This window comes from Olea europaea, unplaced genomic scaffold, assembly GCF_002742605.1.
Source record: "Olea europaea var. sylvestris unplaced genomic scaffold, O_europaea_v1 scaffold1031, whole genome shotgun sequence".
Lineage (NCBI taxonomy): Eukaryota > Viridiplantae > Streptophyta > Magnoliopsida > Lamiales > Oleaceae > Olea > Olea europaea.
In genome coordinates, this window is record NW_019227643.1 from 164,550 (window position 1) to 178,422 (window position 13,873).

The 13,873-nt window shown below is 32.8% G+C and overlaps 1 protein-coding gene across 1 annotated transcript in view; it reads right to left on the reverse strand.

The window, feature by feature from the left end:
- Positions 1–13,012: 13,012 nt before the first annotated feature.
- LOC111372815 (aquaporin PIP2-2-like) overlaps positions 13,013–13,873 on the reverse strand; it is a 2,296-nt gene continuing 1,435 nt past the window's right edge. The window contains exon 4 of the mRNA XM_022995223.1: positions 13,013–13,379. Coding sequence (XP_022850991.1) covers positions 13,266–13,379 — 114 coding nt within the window. The 3' untranslated portion in view covers positions 13,013–13,265. The remainder of the gene's footprint in view (positions 13,380–13,873) is intronic.

Consider the following 13,873-nt stretch of genomic DNA (forward strand, 5'->3'; position numbering starts at 1 on the left):
TAGAGGTGGTGGGGGGGGGGGGGGGGGGGGGAGTGAACCTTCCAAGTCACAAGAATAGAACACATATAATCATGTTGAACTAGGGCTGAACAATGAAATTACCAAATTGTAAAATCGAATCGAAACCATTTTTCTGAAACCATTGGTTTGATTCCACATGGATCCATCAACGTTTTAGTTTTGAACAGAACCAAACCGTTTCGAAATTATTTGATTTAATCTTTGCAAACCGTTTCAAATTGCCTATGTTTACCAAAACAAACAGAAAATAAGTGAAAATAAATTAGTCTAAATTTTATTTAAGCCAATTAAACTTAACGCAATTCAATTAAAAAGATACTTCCTTATTAGACATAATTTAATTAAACTTAATTCGACAATTATAAATCTCAATTAATTAATTAAATCTTATTCAAATATCCATTAGCCCTCACAACTGTGAATGTAAAATTCTCAAATTGAGTAAAGTGTTGGACAACTGCTATTAAACCATATTCATCGATCCTTCATCATAATTGAGCACACAATTAAATTTAGATTTTAATTCAAACTAGCACATTTCATTTTCTTCTACTAATAATTTTCTCAAATTTTGCCTAAACTCCGGTTAGGTTATCCAAATTCTTTTATTTTTTGGTAATTATGATCTATGTTTTTACTGGTAGTTATATTATTTTGTTCTAATAATTGTCGGGCTCTCTAAAGTAATTCGCCTATATTTAGATGGACTAGAAACATTGGATGATTCATAAAAGTCACAATAGCTAGGTATTATTTTATTAGAATTTTTTTATTCATTTTCTTTAATTAGTTATTTTATGTCAGTTAATTGTAATCAATGAATGTATGTACTATATTTATATATTTATGAAGATAATGAATCATGTATTATAATTGCAGATATGAACCGTGTATTACAGTTGCAGATGGATCCCATTACTATCAACTAAGAGTTTAAAATATCTATATGATGTTGCATTATAATGATTATAATTATATAACTTTGATTTGTAATTTTTTTTTAATGATACAATTTATGTTTTAACGTAAAATTTTAAACAAATATTTATGATTTAACTTATTTGATATATGTTAATTTTTTTTCTTTGTTAAAACGTGGTTTTAAACCGAACTAAACCGGAAAAAAAAGAAGAAAAAAAAGTAGTTTGGATTGGTTTAGAAATTGAACTATTGAAGTGGTTTGGTTTGGTTTGGAATAAGTAGTTTGGTTTAAAATTTGTCTCAAATTGTTCAAACCGAATCTTATTCACCCCTATGTTGAACTTTCTTTTTGTCACTATGAATGGATCATTTGTAGTTTGATAGGGATTGTAATTTAAAAAACAGAGATATAAAATTGTCTATGATTTTCATAGCCGTTGTCGACAAAATTATAATTCTTAATTGCTAATAGAGGTGTACTTAAGAGGACTGTGGGATAGCCTTCGTTTACTTCATATGAAGTGCATCTATCATGTCAACTCCCCTAGATCGTTAGTCCATTAATTAGCTTATCACCTCTTCCCTGCTATAAGGAAGAAGGAATGGCCTTCTCTCCATATGTTAGTTCGAATCAATACTTGATTGAATAATGTTAGCTTCTCCTTCTTATTTCATCTATGCTTAGGCGAAAATCGCCTATGATGATATGCACGAATTAGTTAATTGCTTATAATCAAACAAGAGAAGCACTTTCCCAATGCCGATCGAACAACCATTGCCCCACCAGTACCACCACATCAAACCACCATCCCCGCACCAATTGCCACCACCACTGCATATGACAAAACCCGTAACGATCGCTTAACCTGGAAGCAAAAACCCTTTCACTAATTCAACCCGCAAATCATCATTTCTAGTTAGCACTACCCATTTAACTAATTGAACTTAAAAATTTTTACATTTATCTGTGAATGTGTAGATTCTCTGTTGGATATTAGTTAAATAAATTGAGAATTGAAAATCGATTAAAGTTCGTATCGATTTCGGCCAAATACTCAAAAGCTCGACTCAATCTGTTTAGGCAAAATTGTTTGTCACTTCGCCGCTTCAGGGCGCACAAACGGGGATCGACCTTTTCATAAAGGTGCATTGTTTAGAAAGGGTGCATGGTTTGGCCTCAACCATTTCGTCCACACCCTTTCATGGTCTATAAATAGAACCCTTTGGGTGTCCTATTCCACAAAAAATTTGATATGCAAAACATCTCTCATCCTCTCTTCTATCCAAAATCAAAATCATTTCGTTTATTTTGATTTTCCTTCATTTCATCCTTGGAGTACACAAGCCTAAATTTGGTTCGTTGTACTTGTGTTTTGGAGTGCTACAAACACAAGTGTAGCCGTTGTATCTTGGGAGTTGATTGCCGAAATCCGTAGGCACCGTTGCGGGGCAAATTCGACTTAAGGACAAAGAGTCCAACTCTTGCCTCGACTTTGTCATCATCATTATACTTATTTCGGCCTCGCTATTCACAAAATTCATCCAACATTCTCCACTTTGCCTTTGCATAAGAGGGGAAAATGGATGTGAAATAGATTGCTGCCAAAAGGGGAAAAAAAATGGATGTGAAGCAGATTGCTGCTAGCAGGGGAAAAAAGGGTTAAGCGACTTGCTGCCAAAAGGAAAAAAGAGGGGGGGAAGTGGACTGTTATTTCTAAAGTTATGCTACTTCATTAATGCAATTATTTCTTGTATCCATTTCCATGAACACATTCATATGATTTTTTTTTTTTTTTCATTATGCAGATTGGTAGATTCTGGGTAAGGAAATTTTGTAATGGGTTTGAGGAGGTAGTGGTAGCGATTTACGCGGCGATGGTGGGATGATGTTATTCTAGTTTGATTAGAATTTGAGATGGAGGATAGAAAAATAACGACGAGTCCACAGCCATGTTGGCGACATGTGGTGGCGAAGATGGAGGGACAAAGAAGAAGAACGTCGTGGTGCCAAATGGATTTATTTGGGACAGCTAGTGCGTGGTGGGTTGGGGAAGAAGTTCGGTTTATTTTTCCTTCTCTTTCTTTTTTATTTAATTTTAAATTTTAATATTTTCATAGTTTATAATAGGAAAATGAAAAGTTACCATTCTATCCTTTAAAATTGTTAAAATATGGTCAAAATTATTTTGTGGGTCAACTAATGAAATTTTGGATGAAAGCCATCCAAAAGAGCTTCATATACAACGGTTTGAAAGGTTAGGAGTGACAACTACAATGATTGAAAGAGTTGAGGAAAGTTGATAGTGTTTCAAAGGTTTGAAACTTTTGTTGCAATTATCCCTATTTTATGTATTGATTATTTGATTAGAGATTTATTATGTGAATTGTGATGATTTATGAAAATTGGGGAATTTGTGAGTTCGTGGGTAACTTAAAATGATGGACGAGTAACTTAATTTAATAATTTAACAATTAATAGTTAATATGATATCAGAAATTACAAGGTCAACCCCTTCGCATTGGGATCGTTTGGTTTAATAGCATCATTAGAGCATCTCCAAGTAGGACTATAAATGGATCGGATCTGCTCAAATTTGATTCGATCAGTAAAGAATAATTATTCGATCCAATAATCTCACATATATTTGAATTTTAAATTCATATCCGATTAGCTATGCTTAAAGGATATCCGATCCAAATTTGAAAAATTTTAAAAATAAAAATTTTATTTATTTTCTTCATTGAAAATCGTAGCTTCAACAATATTTAAATTACTTATTTAGTTTAAAAAATATTTGAACTATATTGATAGGCTCACTTGTTATATTAGAAGGCGCAAATCAATTTTTTTATCTAAGTGATTAGGGTTGGGCAAATCTCCCCAACCGAACCGACCAAACCGAATCGAACCCGACGATTCTTATCAAATTAAATACCCGAACGGATATCTGAATTGAGAACCGATGGGTACGGTTCGATTCTCGATTCTAGACCAAGAACCGAATAAGAACCGAATCTTTCTAATTTTTTTATATTGAATAAATCAAATTATTTTAATTTTAATTTTTTTCTAAACAAATTAACAATTTCTAAATCTAAATTTTTGACCTAATAATTTGTTTCATTTCTAATTTTTTAATTTTTGGCACAATTACCCATTTTATTGTTTCATTTCTTAGCCCAATAAGATCCAACTCACTAAATAACCCTAAACACCTACACTAAAGTGCATAATGCTATATCAACTCTCACAGCCTCGCTGACATTCCAAAACCTATATAATCGTTGGCCGACACTGTGACCTCTGATCGAAATTGTGACCTCCGTCGATCGAAACTTTGACCGTAGCAATCATTCGAACAAGATAGTCTACTGGTCCCTACATTCCAAAATCATTGAATGTGTTATTAATTGTATTTATATAATGTTGTTATAAATGTTAAAAAAAATTAATTATAGTATGGAATCGAATCGAACCGAACTGAACCGAACTCAAACGATTCCATAATTATATTTAGACCCGATGGTTCCATTTATTAGATACCCGAAAATTTTGGTTCGGTTCGGTTCGGTTCGATTCTAAAGCGCCCACCTCTACAAGTGATGCTCCTTTTAACTCTTATATTAGGAGACTCCTCTTGGAATTTTTTTGTGATATTCCAATGTGATATACTAGTTTTTTAAAGGATTATCATCTTCTAATAATTTAATGATCTTTAAATGTGGAATACTAATCATAATCATTTGTCAATTCTAAGTGTTTATTAATTTACTTTATTATTTTCATTAAAAATCAGGATCTCAATAAGATTTTAATTACAAACAATATCAATTGGAACAAAGGTAAATTATTTTGGACTTATTAATTGTTAGTTTTTTATGTTATAAAACAAATTACTATAGTAAATCTAATCAATAAATTAATTATTATTTTTATCTTATTTTAATTAATTAAAAATTAAATCTCTTCAAAATTTTGAAATAAAAATATTATACTTTATATAATATTATTTAAAAATTACGTGAAAAGTATAATACAATTTTCAAAATGGAAAATTTTGTGTCATAAATTATGTGATAATATAAAAAATATAATATATTATTATAATAAATCGGATCGGGAAGCCAGAATTGATTTTCCTTGATACCTAACATAATGCATGAAATGATCCTTGAACAAGTAAAGAGAAAAAAACGGAGTCTTTGTCTAAATAAATGCGTTGAGAAAGGGAAGGGTTAAGGATTTACCCGGTGTAAAATATTACATTGTTCGAGGAACCCTCGTTCCTTAAGGAAGGCCAAGCTCGCTCATTCTTGAATGTACAAGCCTCGGTCTGCTGATACCTAGGCACCCAGAGACAAGGAAGGGCTTAGTAATCAACGAAATGCTTTGGGAGGATCACTATGACTATACCCCTTGGTAAATTTACCAAAAATGAAAATGATACAGCATAAAGGCCATAGATAGAAGAGACGACAAAGGTATCCGCGACAGATAGGGGCAAGAAATGTAACCAACGTTTATTGGAAAAAGCAACCCCAAAGATTTGGGTTCATAGATCTTGAAACCAAATCAATATCCATTTCTCAATAGATCTATCTATCGATACCAAGTATTCTTTTTACGGCTAGATCCAATCTCCTAATCCCTGTGGAAAAGAAAAAGAAATAGGGGTGCAGAGACAGGAGGTTTGCCTAGAAGCAGCCACCCTTGAAAGAGTGCGCAAGAGTTGTTATCAGATCGAACTAGGGATGTCAATTGGGTCGAGCCGGCTAGCTGCTCACCTACTCAGCTCGGGGAAAAGAGGCTCATGGGCTGCTCACGAGTCGAGCGGGCCTCGCCGGGAGGCGAGCGACGAGCCGCTCGTGGGCGGCTCGTCCAGCCAGTGACCAAAACAGTCACAAAAGTGACCGTTTTGGTCACTTTTCAATGAAAATTCAGTGACCAGAACGGTCGCTGAACTTTTATTCAGTGAGTTCAGTGATCGTTTGGTCACTGAATTTTCTTTTATTTTTTTTATTTCCCCCGCTCCTTTTTCTACTATAAATATCCCCTTCTCCCAAAGATTTTTTTTCATATCCATTGCTCTTCCAAGATTACAATCCTCTCAACTCTCTTTTATTATATCAATTATCGAGTTTTTACTCTCTTGTGGCGCAAAATATACAAAATTAATTCAATTTTTACAGTTTATTAGTTACAATTTCAATTCATCCAATTCTCAATTCTCACAATCTCACTACATTTATATTCATCTAGTCAAGATTTCATCATAAACAATCACAGAAATGGATCAACATTCATTTGTTGAGAGCTTGTTTGATACAGGATGTGAGCCACATCATAGAGAATCGCCTAGGACGCCGCAAAGTCAATTTCCAAATGAATTTGCCGGTCTAAATGACATATCAATACCTGAAGATGTTCACATTCACGGTCAGGGAAGCCACAATCCAATTAATTTAGATGATATTAACGTTTCCGAAGTGGAACATGAAGTTGAATATCAGCAATTAAATATCCCAGATGCAAGGGGAAAGCGAAAGGCTAAAAAAAAGCAAAATGTTGGGATCACTTTAAGTTGATTTCAACGAGAAAAGTCGTGATGGCCTTGCAGAATCTAAAGCAGTATGTAAATACTGCCAACAAAGATTGGCATTGCAAAAAGGAATTGGTACCACTCATCTCAACCGCCACTACAAATCATGTGCAGCCAGACATGGACTTCTTCCAATTGGTCAAACACAATTGCAATTTGGCAGTCCAGGCACCAGTTCTACAACTTTACCCCTATCCACGTGAGTGTATTTGGAGGACGATACTCGAACCGGAATGGTGAAATTTGTTGCCGCCACTGAGTTGCCTCTGGCTATTGCAGACAACCAACACTTCTTCTCGTTCGTGAAAGAATATCTATAATCGAGGTACGTTGGGGTAAGTCGAAACGCTCTTCGTGCCGATACAATAAATTATTTCAATAATTCAAAACAACAATTAATTATGGATTTGCAACAATATGGAGGTGTTATATCCTTAACTTCTGATATATGGGAAGGGGTTAATAAAAGAGCATATATATAGCTGCAACCGCACACTATATAGACCCACTTTGGTGCATGTATAAGAAAATTATTGCTTTTAACATTATTGAATTTCCTCACAATGCTAATAATATACATAATACTATTATCAGTACTGTTAGATAATATCATTGTGAGACTAAAATTTGATCTTTTACTTTTGATAATGCTAGTGTTGATAAGGTAGTCGTCGATAAATTGTGTAGGACACTTCAACCTGATTTTGGTGGGTATTTGTTTCATATTCGTTGTGTGTGTCATATCTTGAATTTAATTGTGTAAGATGATTTAAAATATATAAAGGATGGATTTCAAAGGATTAGGAATGCATTAGTATATATTACGATCTCTTCTAGTAGAAAACAAGCATTTGAAGATTTTTGTGCTGAACTAGGGGTGATGACTGCTAAAATATATTGTTAGCGACGTAGGTCATAGATGGAACTCTACATACTTGCTATTAAAATCATGTGAAAGTTTCGAAAATATAATAACTGACTTTTATAACAATACACGTATTAGAAGTGATGACGATGGTATGTTAAATGAATCCGATTGGATTTTAGTTTTGAAAGTTAAACGATTTTTGACATCTTTTTATGAGACCACAAAGAATTTATCTGGCGTTTATTATCCCACAAGCTGTATGGTGCTTGAACGCCTTTATATAATTGCAAGAACATTCCATAAATATAAAAATGATCTTGCTTTTAATGAAATTTTAATTTCTATGGAATTAAAGTTTAGAAAATATTTGGAAGAACTGTCTATGTTATTTCCTTTAGCATATGCAATGGACCCCCGATATAATATTTCAGGAACTAAATACGTAATTGATCAAATCAATAAAATTCTAATACTTGATACACCTATCACCTATAAGAATTTAGAGCAAACATTATGTGGAATGTATGATTTATATGCGGAAAGAATGGGTGCGAATGTTAGTCGGGTACCCTCTGCTGCACCTACTCCTTCTGGTGAAATTGAAGAAGATGCTGCGAAAATAATGAATTTATTTCAGGGCATTAATACATTTAGATATGATGCAACTGCAATGTGTTCATCTAGTGCCATGTCGTCTACATCTGCATCTCATCAAACATCGGCCGAAACTCACAATGCGATGCCTGTCGAATTAATTGATTATTTCAATCATAATATGTCAACAGACAGAACAATTAAAAAATTTTCAGAAGAAGCAATTGAGTTTTGGCGAAAGTATAAAAGAAGTTGGTCAATTATTTCTGCAATTACGAAAGATCTATTGACACCTCCAGTTAGCACTGTTGCTTCGGAGTCTGCTTTTAGTGCAGGTAAAAGGGTTTGACCGATGTCAGGAGCCGACTGAAAGAAAATATTTTGGAAGCGTTAATGTGTGTGAAGAATTGCAGGACGCTCATTTTCGACTATAAGATAAATACGCTGAAATTACATGTCGTCAGGTAAGTGATATTTGATTTAATTATATTAATCAAATTTTTTTATTTTTTAATCTTTAAATTTAATTTTCTTTAAAAAATTGTACACATTACAATAAATTATTCGTGTACAATTTTTAACTCCGCCTACTTAAAATTGATGTAGCCGGTCCCAAACCCGGATAAAGGATGAGGGTTTACATTTTATTTACTTTAAAAAGAAATAAAAAATATATATTTTTTGTAAATGTATTTCAAAAAATAATTCGTTTTCATTATATAAATATTTTATAATTTATAAAAAGTATTACAAATTACAATATGATATAAATAAAAATAAATAAAAACTTGTTTTCATTAAATTATTTGTATTTTTTAACATTTTTTATTTTTAAAACTCTATTATTTATTCACTTTAAAAAGAAATCAAAAAAATATATTTTTTGTAAATGTATTTCAAAAAATAATTCGTTTTCATTATATAAATATTTTATACTTTATAAAAAGTATTACAAATTACAATATGATATAAATAAAAAAAATAAAAATTTGTTTTCGTTAAATTATTTGTATTTTTTAACACTTTTTATTTTTTTAACACTTTTTATTTTTAAAGCTCTATTCTTTATTTAAAAAAAAAAAAAAGTAGGCGAGCCCACGAGCCGAGCTCGCCCAATTTCAACGAGCCGAGCCCGAGCTCAGCTCGTTGAAAACGAGCCACAAGCTCGGCTCGCCATGAGCACGAGCCAAGCTCGTGGCATTAAGGGCCGAGCCGAGCCAACCCTAGATCGAACTGACATATATCCATATATGATTTATTTAGTTAACAGATTATCATATTGAGATTGAAACTCTAAATTCATCTCCCATTAACTTCATTATATTCGAATCAAAATTTAATCCATTGACGGCCCTATCTCCAAGACACTATTTAAATATGAGATGATCTCTATTTTAAAAAGTCAACCTTTAAAATCACGCTGCAAAAGACTCCTTAAATTAATATTTTAATTCAGAGAACGGGTTTGGCTCTCTAGATTTGGAGAGCCAAACTCATTCTCTATAACTAAATGCATTTAAAATATCTCAATTTTCAATATTGGAAAATAATAAAATAATTTAGAGAAAATTTAGTTAAAATAAAAAATAGAGAAAAATAATAAATATTTTTTGGGAGTTAAATGTTAAATACAAAGAATTTGTTGGAGTGCTTCAAAAATTTTAATTCTCCAAATTTATAAATGTTCTCTAAATGATAGAATATGCTTTTAAAAATAATCTCTTAAAGATGCTTTTAGTATAAAAAATATTAATGAACAACCTTACTATTACGATCGACAGTCAATGGTCACCTTAACTGACCTTCAATCCTGGATCCACAAATGATAATAGCTAATTAGCTATCATAAAAAATTGTAATATTTTCTTCTATCACAGAAAAATTACGAAACAATTTGAATTTTAACTTGATTATAATTATTTAGTTAAATGGTAAAAATAAGGGAAATTTAGCGCGGATGCCCAAACATTACAAATTAGTGCAGATAAGTCCATAACCTTTAAATTGTAGCAAATATCCCAAACCTTTCAAACGTGAAGTAGAAGGACCTTTGGATAGTTTTCTTCCAAAAACTCATTAGTTGACCTAAAGGCAAGCTTTTGATTATAATTTGACCAATTTTTAAAAATGACAAATTGACTTTTAACCTTTAGTGCTTCTTTGGTACAGATTTTAAACCAATTAAAATCAATTTTTTAACCTTTATTTCACTATTTCAATCGTTATTTTTGAATTCTTCTCTCAATGGTAGGATCCACTTTAACTCTAACGGTCAAAAAATCAATTATCAAAATCCCTACCAAACCAATATTAATCAATAAGAACAAGGAAAATTTGTGTCGGAAGTCCATACCTTTTAAAAATGTACACTGCATCTCAAACTTCTACTAACTGTGTGCCAGTTCGAATAGAATCAATTATTATTGTCACGCTACTAAAGTTAGGAAAAATGATAGTGACACGTTTCCATCATCAATAATATATTACCCTCTATATAATAAATTTGAAGAAAAAACCTTGACATTCTGCTTGTCAACCTGATTGAGGCTATATCCCATTACTCCATTACATTGTGTATTATTGAATTAAATCTATATGAATTCATAATTGTGTAAATTTATATTATGGATTTTGAATGAACTGAAATTTTTGGAACCCATCCTCGACAGTGTAGATGAAGTTGTGGCCCTCACGATAGCAGGTGAACGACTTGGTGGTGGACAAGAGTTTCAAGAGGCAAAAATCTATTATAGTAAGATTTATTTGATTGTTGATGTAGCACCACAAATGTTGAGTTTCTATGTCAAGCGCGATCATCCAACAATAAAACTGTTTGGACAGGGCGTTTGGACAGGGCCACGTTGGCCTTGTCCAAACGGGGGGCTTAATTGGCACCCTCCTATTGAGCCCGCCCCAATAGGAGGGCGCCAATTTAGCGTACTGGACGGCCCGTCAAACAAAACCCACCATTCAAAGGAAAGGGACTAGTCACTAGGTGGTGTCAATTAAAATGAACAAAAGCCCTTTTATTTTGAACAATGAAAAATCAATGTATGAAACTAACATTATTGCAACACAAAAAAAAAAAAAAAGGGAAAATTAGATAAGAAAAAAAGGCCCCTTTGATTTGGAAATTGAATTCTGTCCTTATGCTATGATGACGTTAATAGAGCCATGACGTCAAGCGATAAAATGAATTAGTTTTCTATGGTTCCATTTAGATCGCACAGAGAAGAAAAAATATTTATTTATTATACTGCAATAAATTCCCATGGCAATAAATGTTACGGTGAATTTGATTGTTAATATTTTTTCATGAAAAATATGTTTTTTTCACCCAAATTTCTACTTTTATATTATTTGACTGACATTTTTTTCATCGAAAACATTGTCCTACTTTTGGTCATGTGACTATTTTTTCTCAAAATCAAGGAAAATGTTTTCTTTAGGGAGAATATAATTTTATTTTCCACTGAATTCATTCTCTCTTTCTCTTTCTTATATATCAACTCTCTCTCATCTATCCACCAATAAAAATCGGACAAGTAAAATATATTTAGGTTAAAAAATAAAATCAATCAAATACATTTAATTGACGATTTTCACGCAAATAAGTTCTAGGCAATTGATTGCCTAGAATTTATTTTCTTTCGATACAAATTATATGCTTGCGATCAAACGTATCTTTATTGTAAGCTATAGGAGTCGGCTTATTCTTCATCCATCTCGAAAACCATCATGTTACTTTACAAATGAGCATTATTCTTCTAGCTAGGTTTATTTAAATAAAATTCAATCGTGGAATGCATGGAATCCGATATATAAATGAGTTGATAAAGGAATTGAGAAAGTTTTTACTAAATCGCTAAGTTATATACGAATTTCTGGGCCCAAGAGTTGACAATAATGGGCACCTTATCGCTTTGTACATCCTTGTCAATTTTCATTAAGATAATTTATTTCGAAAATAGAGAAAATACTAGAAAGTCAAACCTATGGACAAGATAAGGTGGATTAGCTAATCAATCGCTAAGAATGATTAGGACATTAGATTAAAAAAGCATATAACGAAGCATTATTGACCTAACAACGTCTTATTCTACAAAGGTTTAATGATTGTTCAAAAAAGTTAAAAAATTGTTTAAATATACATATTATCACAATTTGAAGAAGCCACTTTCCTCTTGGTCTTTTTTTTTTTAAAATTAGAGTCGTTTAATTACACTTGGTGATATGATATACAAGTTGAGTATAAGCATATTCTAGGAATGAAACCATAATCTTGGGAACAAATGAGCTGGAAAGGTAGACTTTTTAGCTACACTATGTTTTACGAATTGATAGGCCATCTCTCTTTATCACATCTAAATCTTACGTAAGTGTGGGAAAAATACAGGAGCAGAACCATTCATTGGAAAAACAATCAGTCAGTTGTCCAAGTGGTGACTCGGACTGCTTCCAGCAGCTCGAACAATGAGATTCTATTTTATATCTTGTCTTAGCTTTAACTTAACAAAAGCTTACAAAGCTTCGGTTCGAGTGGATTCCAAAGGGGTTAGTCCTTTTTTCGATATTTCTACATTACCCTTTATTTACTTTCATGAAATTAAGAGGGATGTCAAGAATTCGAGCCGAAACTTGAGGTTCAGGCTTAGCTCAAGTAAAAATGGTTCGAACTTTTTTTAGCCCGAGCCAAAAAAATCTAGGCTCATCCCTCAAGTCGAGCTTTATCAAGCCGAGTCGACTCATGTAATTTTTATTTTTTTTTTCAACACAGTTACCTATAGCCTTCTTCTTTTTCTTTTTAAGGGTCAGCTCATTTCAAGTCAAAAATGGCCTGTGATAGGAGCCGATTGACTCGGGCCACTGCTGGCTCCTGAATGGGGCTCGTCCCCAGCCTCGAGTCAGGCTGGTTCGAGCTTTTTCCTAGGCAAATTTACACCCTGATGTGCAACCAACGACGTTTTCAATCAGGCTATTACATAATCAAGGGGGAGAGGGAGAGGGAGAGAGAAGGGAGCACAAACCATTATACTTATTTACGAAGAGTTACATCATAGATAGAGCAGCACCTAAAAGGAGAGAAAAAGGGAGAAGATACAACACAACTTAAATACATCCAAAACAAGAGGAAAAGGGAAATGATGGGAATAAAAATTAAAGAAACCCTATATCCACAGGGAATTCATGTGCAGTTTTCAAGGTCCTCTCCACTTTCGTGTACTTGTGAGAATGAATCATCAAACAAATGCACAATTGTCTTAAGCGTTGCTCCTGAAAGAACCCAGTGCCTTGATGGCTCCTGCCCTTAGGATGTATTGGTGGTAGATTGCAGCAATTAGAGCTCCAACGAATGGTCCAACCCAAAAAATCCACTGAATATTAACAAATATATTAGTACTATCTTCGTTTTTAATAACTCGTTTAAAAGCTTAGTCCATGTTTGGTAAAAATTAAAATTCAGATTTTAATCTAAGTCAAATTTAATAATTAATTCTAACAACATATTTTAGGGGACCCACAACTTTTCAAGTACACATTTCATCAACTTTTATCAAAATCTATTATAAATCTGATTTTAATCCCTATCAAACAGGGGCTTAATGTGTTAACGGGAGAGGAATGTGTTAAATTACGTCTTGAACACATGTCCTCATGCGCAGACATGAGACGTGCATATTTTTATAAATGAGTGGAAGTGCAACTTGAACTCGGGACCTCCTACTTGTTTTTGTATCAAATTGAGATACCCTTGTCCAAAAACTAAAAAGATAAATTGGGGACTTGACTAGCTTTTATGAATTATGTCATTAAATTCTATAAAAATAATTACAATTTAAAAAAAAGGGGGGGGGGGGGGGGGGGTGGT